This window comes from Helianthus annuus, chromosome 16, assembly GCF_002127325.2.
Source record: "Helianthus annuus cultivar XRQ/B chromosome 16, HanXRQr2.0-SUNRISE, whole genome shotgun sequence".
In the NCBI taxonomy this organism is placed as follows: Eukaryota; Viridiplantae; Streptophyta; class Magnoliopsida; order Asterales; family Asteraceae; genus Helianthus; species Helianthus annuus.
Window position 1 is genome coordinate 48,380,302 of NC_035448.2, and position 12,832 is coordinate 48,393,133.

At 42.0% G+C, this 12,832-nt stretch overlaps 1 protein-coding gene across 1 annotated transcript; it reads left to right on the forward strand.

Annotated features, from left to right (window-relative positions):
* Positions 1-7,770: 7,770 nt before the first annotated feature.
* Positions 7,771-8,142, forward strand: LOC110919294. Its single transcript, XM_022163567.1, has one exon. The coding sequence runs from the start codon at positions 7,771-7,773 to the stop codon at positions 8,140-8,142; it is 372 nt and encodes a 123-aa protein (XP_022019259.1).
* Positions 8,143-12,832: the final 4,690 nt, after the last annotated feature.

The following is a 12,832-nucleotide window of genomic DNA, read 5'->3' on the forward strand; positions in this document are numbered from 1 at the left end:
CATTGAGCTTGCGGTAGTCAATGCAAACTCGCCACCCAGTGAAGGTACGGGTAGGAATTAGCTCATTCCTATCATTCGAGACTACAGTCATACCACCTTTCTTAGGTACAACCTGCACCGGACTCACCCATACAGAGTCAGAAATAGGATAAATCATGCCGGCATCCAACAATTTAATCACCTCCTTCTTCACCACGTCCTGCATATTTGGATTTAAACGTCTCTGATGCTGCGCACATGGTTTGTACTCGTCTTCCATCAGAATCTTGTGAGTACAAAAAGAAGGATTGATGCCCTTGATATCCATGATTTTCCATGCAATGGCTCTCTTATGAAGTCTCAGAACCTCGAGAAGCCGATTTTTCTCATCCTTTTCCAATGATGCTGAAATTATGACCGGTAGGCGGCGTTCCTCGTCCAGAAATGCGTACTCGAGATGTGGCGGGAGTTCTTTCAACTCCAAAGGCGTCGGATCATCAACCGAAGGCTCTGCTTCCCCCTTTTTCACATGGTCAATTTCAAGAAATCTCTCCGGACTCTGGGAACCATCGTCACCAATCTGATAGATTGGCTGCTCGAAATCGTGGCCCTCCTGCGTAATGCCAATCAGGTCCCCACACGACAGACGTGTGTCCGAATCAATCTCGTCAATAGTACCTTGAAAATGAGAGCACACACATGCATCGACAATGTCGACGTAATAAAGCTTGTCATCGTGACATTGCGGATGCTGCATCGATCTTTTGATATCGAATGTCACGTGCTCATCATTCACTCGGAGCGTGATTTGGCCAGCTGCCACATCAACAATCGTCCTCGCTGTATTGAGGAAAGGACGTCCAAGTATCAAAGGTACCCTTGAATCTTCATCCATGTCAAGGATAACAAAGTCCACGGGGAAAACAAATTTATCGATTTTTACAAGCATGTTTTCCACAAATCCACGCGGATACTTTATTGAGCGATCTGCCAACCGAATGCTCATCCTAGTGGGTAACGGCTCACCCAGATCCAGTTTAGTAAAAACCTTATACGGCATAAGGTTAATACTCGCTCCCAAGTCAGCCAATGCATGGCTAACAGACATGTTTCCAATCAAACACGGGAGCGTGAAACTACCAGGATCTCCCATTTTCGTGGGCAGACGGTTTTGCAGAACGGCGGAACAAGTCTCATTCATCACCACACACGATATATCCTCGAGCTTCTGTTTATTCGAGAGGATATCTTTAAGGAATTTCGCATACTTTGGCATCTGGGCCAAGGCTTCAACAAACGGTATATTGATGTGTAGTTGCTTAAACAACTCTAGGAACTTACCGTATTGTTCTTCATTCTTCTGCTTCTTCAGCCTGCCTGGATAAGGTACTGGAGGAGTGTAATCTTTGACCGGCTCCTGGACTTGTGCTGTACTTGCTGGGCGCAGCCTGGCTTGCACCTCGTCCGGTGTGTCAGTCGGGACCGCTTCAGTGATCGGTACTGAGTCCGATATGACGGGTCCGGTAGTTTTTCCACTCCTGGTCATGACAGCATTCACATCCCTGTGTCCACCCGGGTTTGGTTCTGTATTACCCGGAAGACCGCCTAGGGGTCTTTTGGACATCATCTGTGCCAGCTGACCAACCTGATTCTCGATGTTCTGAATCGAGGCCTTCTGACTCCTCATTTCTCCCTCGTTAGCCAGAAAACGATCTTCGCTTTGTTGGTATCGTTTTTCAGAGCTAGAGAGAAGCTGAGCCATCATATCCTCCAGCTTGGAACTAGACTGAGGGGCCTGCTGCTGGGAGCTACTCCCAGTGCCCTGATTCTGGTACGAATATGGACGCTGCTGGTAGGGTTGGTTGTGCTGCTGGTACTGCTGACCCTGCTGAGGCGCTGGAGCACGCTGAGTGAACCCCAATGGGTTCTGATTTCCTGCGTTCGCTCGCCACCCAAAATTTGGGTGATTTCTCCAACCGGGATTATAGGTGTTGCTGTACGGGTTGTTCTGCGGCCTTACTTGATTACTCACAAAATCCACTTCTTCGTGCCCCTCATATACGACTCCCTGAAAACATGCCCCAGGCTCGTGTGACACTCCGCACTGGTCACATCCCGAGCCAGCATGCGCAATCATCTGGGACTTGTCGAATCTCGATGTAAGAGCCGAGAGTTGTGCAGTAATGGCCGTGTAGTCGTCTACAGCATGAACTCCTGAGCGAGATGATGATGATCGACCTCTATCTCCATCCCGACGCGAGCTGGATTTCAACGCAGCTTTTTCTATAATATCATACGCTTCAGTCGGCGTCTTAGTTCCAAGATCGCCTCCCGCGTTCACGTCTAATCGCTCTTGCGTATTATAGCTAAGCCCCTGATAGAACGTCAAAACCAGCTGTCGCTTGGAGAAGCCATGATGTGGCACATCAATCAATAAATCTTTGAATCTCTCCCAAGCTGCATGCAACGACTCGCCCTCGTCCTGGCGAAAGGAAACAATCCGGTTCCGTAGTTTGTTCGTTTTCTCAGGCGGAAAATATTTCTGCATAAACTGCTCCGCCAACTGATTCCAGGTCCTGATGGACCCGGCAGGAAGTGACATAAGCCAAGCTCTAGCTTTGTCACGTAACGAAAACGAACACAACCTCAACCGAATCGCATCCTCCGAAACACCTGTAATCCTAAATGTCGAACAGACAGCGAGAAAAGCAGCGATATGTCTCCCAGGATCCTCATGCTCACGTCCGTCAAACTGTACAGAATTTTGTACCATATTAATAATACTAGGTCTAATTTCAAAAGTAGGAGTATCTATAGTAGGCTGAAGGATACTCGGCTCCAGGCCTGCCCTTCCGGGCTGGTTTGTTTCATTCAGCGGTCGGTCGTCGTCCGCCATGACGACTCTCTCCTCGTCCCCTAAGCTTTCGTCTTCAGAGATAATCACCGGCTCGTCGATTGCTTTTGCTATGCGTTGTGCAACGACAAGCGACCTTTCGCGCAGCCTCTTACTTCTTCTAAGATTATGCGCTGGTTCTTCAGTCGGCTTAGCAATAGCGGGCGCGGGAGTTGAGGACATCAACCTGCAAACGAAAAACTGACACAATGAATATTTTATTAATAAAATAATGCTGTTTTTTTTTTTTTTTTGAATAGAAGCAGAATATGTATAAATATGGGCTGTAAAATTTATAAAAATCCGAAAATGGGCCGAAATTTTTATAAAAATTAAAGCAACGAAAATAATCGAATCGGCTAGTACAAGAATGATTTTTAAGAGCCGAAAACTCAAAGAATAAATGAATAAATAAATCCGGATTTGAACAAATAAATAGAATAAAAATTTACAAGTGTACAAAAGAATCATGAAAACGAATAAATTGAATTAAAAGCAAGAAATATTAACAAATAAATCAACAAATAAATAATCACGAAAAATATACACAAATATTAACAAGTATATACACCGATAACACAATGACTCGGGTCGTTCCTAAAACTCGCCAATCCCCGGCAGCGGCGCCAAAAACTTGGTACGTGCGTGACTACACATATTTTTACAATGAAATTACACACGAATTGGTTTTAAATTTATAAAAGTGATTATTACTTTTACATCAAAACACACACGAAAGGGCAAGTGTACCCCGTCATATATGTAGTAAAGTATCGGTAAGAACCAAGTATCGATCCATGGAAATGGGCGGAGAAATAATACTAGACCTTTGCCACTAAATTACCGGTAAAAACATAAATGTATTGGTTTTAATTAAACTAAAGTAAGCATAAATAAAAACTTATAAAACATAGTAGATTATATATAAATAGCCTTGCTTAATACACAACCAAAGCATGTCAACTAAGTCAGTTTTGGCACTAGAAGCATTCGGTCAATTTTCCATTTTAAGACAATTAGTATCCCTTTCGGGAATCCTAACATGACAATCATTCGGAAAGTTAAAACGATAAACACACTTTAACCACCTAAAATTGTTCTTTAACGTGCAATTGATAAATGTCTACAAAAATCTCCTAAAAATAAGTTAGTCATCCGTTAGGAGTTTTCTAACCTCACTTAATCAAGGAAAGCAACACCGATAAACACAATGCAACCACCGAGACAAGCATAAACTAGATTAAATCACAACCGAGTTCATTTTACAAATCTTGCACATAAATTCACCAAGATAGCAATTTTGGCCGAAACTACTAACTAAGCTAACAAATCATGGCAAGAATTCGTAACAACACCATCTAACCCGTTAGAGTCCTTCCGTGAAGGCAAGCTTTCTTGATTAACAATAATTACATTTTATTAAACCACTAACCCGTTAGAGTATCATGGTGCCCACATTTTAACCAAGTTAAGCTAGTTAACCAAATTAAAAGTTTACTAATACATGATTAAATAAGCTTCATTTTTCAACTATCTTACCTAACCAAGCACCAATCATCCAACACAATTACTTATAATCAAGAAATCAATATCAATAACAAGGTTGCAAACTAATCATCAAAGATAATCATAGAAAACACTTCAAAATGTCATTACAAACATAGATTGACATACTAATAGCTATAATCAAGCAAGGGATTGTTGTGTTTTTGCCCAAAGGCTTACATTAATACATAGTAATCAGTCTAAATGCTTGAAACATAACAAAATAATGGAAAGATTTGAGAAACCAAACCATAAACAAGCATAAGAATGAGAATCTGGATAGTAAATGAGCAAAACCGGGCAATGTGGCTTGAATCCGAGTGAAAGCAGCAGCCTTCGGAGCCTCAAAATCGCCTGCAGAGCTCCCAAAATGTCCAGAGTTACTACTAAAATGGTTCTGTTCTGTTTAAATGCTTTTTCGAAGTTGCACGGCCGTTCTCCCGATCGCACGACCGTGCACTTTAAGCATTATTGGTGGTGGGCCACCGTACTGCATGACGTCACAGATCGTTGACTGGTCTTCGGTCACGCACGGGCGTTCCACATTTGGCACGAGCGTTCCACACCGGCATTTTGTTGCACGCCTTGACTTGTGGTCGTTCAGCTCCGAGGTGTTCCTGGGATGTCGGGTCCGCACGATCGTTCTTGATCGGGAACGGTCGTTCCATATCGGGCTTGCCTTCAGTGCCTTGCACGGTGAGTTGCACGCCTGGATCACTGCCGGGTCTTCTTGGTTTGTCGGATATGCACGGTCGTGCATATGGCCGCATGACCGTGCCAAACGCCCAGGTCAGTTTTCTTCACAGAATTTTCGCAGCCTTGTCGTTTTGTCCGGAAAGTCCTCGTTTTCGCTATCATCTTGTCTGGTATGCTGTTTTAGGCCTGTAAACAAAAATGTAGATAATTAAGTATCCGAATGACGGTTTTACGGCCGAAAACGCATAAAATGGGGGTAAAACGGGGAACTAAAATATGTGTAAATTAGCGAATATCAAAGATTATGGATATAAAAGGCATCAATCCTTCTTTTTGTACGCATAAGATTCTAATGGAAGACAATTACAAGCCTAGTGCACAACATCAAAGGCGATTGAATCCTAACATGCAAGACGTGGTGAAGAAAGAAGTAATCAAGTTGTTAGATGCAGGGCTGATTTATCCTATATCTGATTTTGTTTGGGTAAGTCCAGTGCAAGTAGTACCCAAGAAAGGTGGTATTACTGTAGTTCCAAATGATAAGAATGAACTTATTCCTACCCGTACCGTCACTGTGTGGCGAGTTTGCATCGATTATCGCAAACTCAACGATGCCACCCGTAAGGACCACTTCCCGCTTCCATTCATCGACCAGATGTTGGAACGTCTGTCGGGGAAGTCATTTTTCTGTATTCTGGATAGGTTCTCTGGATACTTCCAAATTCCTATCGCTCCTGAAGACCAAGAGAAGACTACTTTCACATGTCCCTTCGGCACATTCGCCTACCGGCGTATGCCTTTTGGGCTGTGTAATGCACCAGCCACATTTCAGCGCTGCATGGTAGCTATTTTTCATGACATGATCGAAGACTCCATGGAGGTATTCATGGATGATTTCTCTGTTTTCGGGAGTTCTTTCGATCAATTTCTTGGAAATCTGAAAAGAATGTTGATGAGATGTGAGGAAACTAATCTTGTGCTTAACTGGGAGAAGTGCCACTTCATGGTGAAAGAAGGGGTAGTTCTCGGACACAAAATCTCTGAAGCCGGGTTGGAAGTTGATCCAGCAAAAGTGGATATCATTTCTAAACTTCCTCCCCCAACCTCGGTCAGAGCAATTAGAAGTTTCCTGGGTCATGCAGGGTTCTATAGGCGATTCATAAAAGACTTTTCAAAAATCTCAAGACCTATTACCCGCTTATTAGAAAAAGATGCTCCATTTGTGTTTTCCGACGAATGCATGAAAGCATTCAAGCAACTTAAACAAAGGCTTATCGAAGCACCTATTTTAGTTGCACCAGACTGGGCGTTGCCATTTGAGATAATGTGCGATGCTAGTGATTACGCAATAGGAGCAGTCTTAGGACAACGAAGGGAGAAGCATTTTCAGCCTATTTACTATGCCAGCAAAACTCTACATGATGCTCAGGAAAATTACACGACCACCGAAAAAGAGCTTTTGGCAGTAGTATATGCTTTTGACAAATTCAGGTCGTACCTTGTGTTGTCCAAAACAATTGTGTATACGAATCATGCAGCAATCAAATACCTTTTTAGCAAACAGGACGCAAAACCGCGTCTTATTAGATGGATCTTGTTACTTCAAGAATTCGATATTGAAATCCAAGACAAAAAGGGAGCTTTGAATGTTGCAGCCGACCATCTCTCGAGACTTGAGCATGGCAATTCAGAAGATTCGTTGGGGGAACCAATAAATGAAAATTTCCCCCACGAATTTCTGCTAAGTATCGAGATGAATAACGAGTCACCTTGGTTCTCCGACTTTGCAAACTACCTCGCATGTGGAATCCTTATCAAAGGATTGTCATATCAGCAAAAGAGGAAGTTCTTTGCAGACTTGAAGTATTACATTTGGGACAAACCATACTTGTTTAGAATCGGAGCCGATCAGGTGATCCGAAGATGTGTGTTTGGAGAAGAGGCAGCTAGCATTCTGCGCCACTGTCACGAGGGGCCAATTGGAGGTCATCATGGAGCAAACTACACCGCAAAGAAAGTGTTAGACTCTGGATTTTACTGGCCCACAATTTTTCGTGATGCGCATAAATGGGTTAGAGCGTGTGATGCTTGCCAGAGGGCAACAAATATCTCCGCACGCAATGAAATGCCTCAGCATCCAATGCAAGTCTGTGAAGTCTTTGATATATAGGGTATCGACTTCATGGGACCATTTCCAGCCTCACGAGGTAACAAATACATCCTAGTTGCTGTAGACTACGTCTCAAAGTGGGCCGAAGCTCAAGCTTTGCCTAGTCGTGAGGTTCTTAAAAAGTTTATTCGCCCAATTTGGTGCTCCAAAAGCACTAATCAGTGACCGAGGAACGCATTTTTGTAATGCGCAATTAGAACGAGCCTTGTCCCGTTATGGAGTTCATCACAGATTGGCTACGCCATATCATCCTCAAACGAGCGGGCAAGTCGAAGTCACAAATCGGGGTTTGAAAAGAATCCTTGAGCGGTCCATTAATCACAACCGTAAGGATTGGTCAGACAAGCTAGATGACGCTCTGTGGGCTTTTAGAACAGCATTCAAGACACCTATTGGGACCACACCCTTTAGGTTGGTTTATGGAAAAGCTTGTCATCTACCTGTCGAGCTAGAACATAGGGCATATTGGGCCTTGAAAACGGCAAATATGGATTTGAAGAACGGAGGTGAAACCCGTTTTCTGCAAATTCACGAGCTCGAGGAACTAAGAAACCATGCCTATGAAAGTTCTAGCAGGTACAAAGAACGAGTCAAGAGGTTTCATGATAAAAGAATAAGAGAACACAAAGACTTCCGCGTTGGAGATCTTGTTTTGTTATACTCCTCACGACCCGGAAAATTAAGATCTCGATGGACAGGTCCTTATACGTTCAAAGAAGAATTTCCATACGGAGCCGTTACCATCGAAAACTTAAGCGGGGAGACATTTAAAGTCAACGGTCATCATCTAAAACTTTACATCAACGAACCGGTTGACCCGGTGGAGGAAATTCTCGAACTCCACATCCCGCACACTTAAAACAAGTGTGGGGAGAATGAGTCTAGCTATCGACTCGCTGACAAATTTAGCGAGTGTGTTTTCACACGCTAAAGGTAATTTTGTATATATTAATTTTTAATATTAAATTCCAGTTCGTTAAATTTTCGGTTTTAACCATAGGTGCATACGACCTTGATCCATAATTTTTGGATTTTTGAAGTTGAATAAAAGTTATAATATATGAAATAATGCAAAAATGGAAATTTTGGGTAAAATTTCGGAGTTATAAGCTTACTGTGAAAAATTACGTAAAAAGGCCCAGGTGTTGCATGGTCATGCCAAATCGGCACGGTAGTGCAACCCTTAGTCAAAACTGATCAGTAACTCGGATACAGGACAGTCATCGGATCGCACCATCGTGCGACCGTTGCACTACCTTGTTGCCCGATAACACAGAGCGACCCAGGCTAGCGATCCGGAATGGCACGACCGTGCCAAATCCGCACGACCGTGCGACCCGAAAACCGAACAGTAAAACCCAGGGTATTTAAACGAATCTGCAGTAAAAACACTTCATTTTTACGAAACCCTAAGCGCCGCACGGGAGTTCCTGGTCGCCCAAACCCGAAAATCACCTAACTTTTGCCTAGATTTCGCTTCAATTATCCTCCAAGGTATGTTTCCTACTTATTTTGTGGATTAAACTTAGTTTCTAATGCAGATCTGACGCTTGAACCAAGAAATTTTGGGGTTTTCTTCATAAATGTCAAATAAACCCTAGTTCTTGGGTGATTAGTGTTAAATCGGTAGTTCTAATGCTTGATTCGAAGTTTGTTAACTGATTACTAGTCAAATTTTGAAAAATACATTTCAAAATCAGTAAAATAAACTTTTTTTGGGTAAAAGTTGCTGTCGCACAGTCACGACATGACAGTGCCGGTTAAAAATCAAGCACAGATCACCGATCCTGAGCTGCGACGCCAAGTAGCACAACAGTGCCAATTTGGCACGGTGGTGCAACATCGATTACCGGTAACAAGCTGTTTAGCGATTAGGAGATGGCACGGCAGTATCAAAGTGGCACGACCGTGCGACTGAGGACACAGAAACAGAAGCTTGAAAACAGCCTGTTCCGGTGGCAGCAATGAAATTTTTATGTTATGCTCTTATTTGATTGTATTCATGTGTGCAGATGAATCACAGATTCATCCAGTTCAGCGAGAACAAAGCGAGAGAACAACCGTGTATTGCCAGACTAGAAGCATTATGGAATAGATGGGGACAAATCGGTGAACCAAGAAGGATCAACTGGGATACTCTGACAGCCCTGAACTAAGAAGAGAGGCTATCTAACATGATGTCACATCCGATGTCAAGGTTGTTCAACATTGCGCGACCCGTTTATCTTGAACTAACATTGGAATTCTTTGCTTCATACACTTATGAAAAGCCAAGAAGCGATAATCCAGATTTCAAAAACAGAGAGACAATACAGTTCAGGTTGGGGAAAAAGTGGCACAAATGGTCAGTTGCTAAACTTGGAAGAAGATTGGGGATATACTCATCCGAAGATATCGATTCAGAACTTTTCACCAATATCTACAAGTTTGCTAATGATCAACAGCGGGCTAACTTTTGGGCACAAGTGGCAGTTGGACCACCCTACGAAGCTAGGAAAGCTAAAGCTTCACGACTACGAGACCCGCTTCTAAGGGTCCTTCATCAGGTCATGAGTCACACCATCTGTGGACGCATGGACAGTGCAGGAAACTGTCCCACTCCAGATCTTCTTTTCATATATTCCTTAGTGACTGGAGTACAGGTCAATCTCGCAGCTAGAATGGCTGAATTCTTTATACACAGCGCGGGAAGAACCACAAGCAGTGAAATCCATGGTGGTGAATATGTGACTCAGTTGGCATACAACTTGGGTATTATGACAGATGATGTAGTCAATGGACTCCATATGGTTCACACAGGAGGAGATGTGGATATGAGATCTCTACGAGCAATGGGGTTGGTAGTAGATACAGATAATGGCCCGCGACTGAGGGGTCTAAATGGGGAAATATGGGATCCACTACCATTACCACCACAGAATGAAGACGTTAACATGGCAGAGATCGAGCCACCACCACATGATCAGCCACAACATGAGGAGCATGAGCACCAGCATCAGTATAGCACCAACAAAACTGGCCTCTAGGTATACCTTCCTACCCTGAGTTGTACCAGCAGTTCCAACATATGCAGGTTTCTCAAGATGCTATCAGGGCAACTCAAGACGCTATGAGAGCCGACCAGTTAGCTATACGGGCATCTCAGCAGACCATGCGGGAGGAAGTGTATGCAGGATTCTCCTACATCTTTGGAGGGCTAGAAAGTGTGTATACAGGCCATTTCGGCAACCCTCCACAGTTTCCATTTGGAGACACAGGTACCTATGGGGCGGGTTCATCTGGAACACGCCACCATGATGGTGACAATGATAAGGAGTAGGAGGATGTAGGGTGAAACACTTCAGAAACTTATGTTATGTTATTTTTATTTCAGTACTTTGTTTGGGATATTTTTACTTTATGCCTGTTTTAAGTACTTTAGTTTGTTTGCTTTGTTTAAATAACAGATTTGGTTGAATTATCTAACATTTTGAACAATGGTAATGTTGGCTATTCTAGCGAATGACATAATTGGCAGATTTGTAAAGAAATGCACACAGAGTTGAGACGACTTCAAACAAAAAGTCTACTCAAACAAGTCAACTCCAACTCTGAGGGAGTACATCTTTCCCTTTTCACATTATTAGTTTAGCTCTTCATAATTGCTTAACTAATATATATTTCACATTGGGGACAATGTGAAGTTCAAGTGTGGGGAGGGGTTTAAATGATTTTAAACTTTGTTTGTCCTTAATTGTTCTCGTTTCTGTACATATTTTTGAAAAATAAAACAAAAATGGTCAATTTGTGTTCTTTAGGAAGCATCGAATTTGATAAAAATTGACAAGTCAAATTTATGTTAGAAAAGATAACTAGAAAGCAGTGATAAAACAAAAACGAAAGACTTGCATGTTTATCTTTATATTTATACCCATTCCTTCCGTTTACGTGAGCATATTTTTGAGCCTTTAAAAGCTTTCTTGTCAAATGCTTCTTTGTTTTTTCGGAAAAATGAGTGAGCCGGATGTTTTATGTAATTTAGAACTTGTCATTTGAATGCTTTTCAAAACCATGAATATGTGAAATTACATAGAAATGATAGAGGCAATTAGGATAACCCCTTTGTCAGCCTTTTTCTTTGTTTATATCCCGCACCCAACACTATCCATTAGTTCGCCATGTTGAGCCTATTTTCCGTATTTTTCTTAAACTTTACCCAAATTTAAAACCCAAATATAACCTTTTCTTTTTCACCTTTATTTTTGTTAAAAATTTGGCCATATGATAGAAGTTTCATTTCAAAAAAAAAAAAAAAAAAAAAAAAAAAAAAAAAAAAAAAAAACCCGTTTGTCAAAACTCTCTAAAGGAATTAAGGAAAGACTATCAAGAATGAAAAATAGAGAGTTGGCACACAAAAAGAATAAACTCTGAAGACCTATTCAAGTAGCTTAGCAACGTGTTCAGAGAAATAGAAAATAAAGCACCAAGTTTATGGCCAAAGTTTTAACCTTTCTTGCTACTTTCAAATACCCATTCCATACCCTTAACCTTAGCCTATCATTACAACCCATCAAAGACCTCTTGATTTATGTTTTTCTCATATTAATTGGTGAAGATTAGATATTTTGACAAGCTTATGATATTGCATGATTCATTAACTAGGCATCGAGTGTTTAACATACACATTATATGTATGATTCAGAAAAATAACCGAGTGTGTGTGAACATTGTGAGAAATATAAGGATTCGCATGCTAAAGTCATTCGAAAGTTGAATTATTGCTTTATAATTATCCTTTTATACATTTAACAAAGCTTGTTTGTTTTAAATCTTTGATGATGACTTTTTGAAAACCAAATTGACCACCAAACAAATTAGTAACTTTGTAAATATTCAGATTTGATTCCATATTTTATTTTAAGTTTGCTTGAGGACAAGCAAAGTTCAAGTGTGGGGATGTTTGATATACGTTAAATTATACATGTTTTTATACCCCAAAACACTTCCGTTTTAAGCACTTTTGACCGAAAACACGACGGATAGGTACCAAAATCGGTACTTTTATACTTTCAGGTATTAAACAGAGTATAATGGAAAAATCTGGTGAAAACGGACAAAATCTGATGCATTTCTGATGAAAATGGCAAAAATCTGATGGACTGCCAGGTGTGGCACGTCCGTGCCACCGACGGCACTACTATGCCGTTGCTACGATCTCGGAAGCACTGCTACTGCAACCAGGAGTGCCAACTGTTTCTCGGGCCGCACTACCGTGCCACCCGCGGCACTACCGTGCCATTGCCAAATCAAAGCCTTCTGACCAACATCTCTGAGGAGTGGCACTACCGTGCCACCAACGGCACTACCGTGCCGATCTGCTGACCCAAGCAACTTGTCCACTAGTCCACTTGGCTGACTCGGGATCGCTGAAACTGACGTCACCCGACGACATCTGACCGCACGACCGTGCCAATCTTGAAATCGCCTATAAATAGCAGCATTCACTACCGGTTCAAATGTTGGGTTTTTTCACCATGTTTCTGGGCGATTTCTGGGTTACGAAGCAGTCC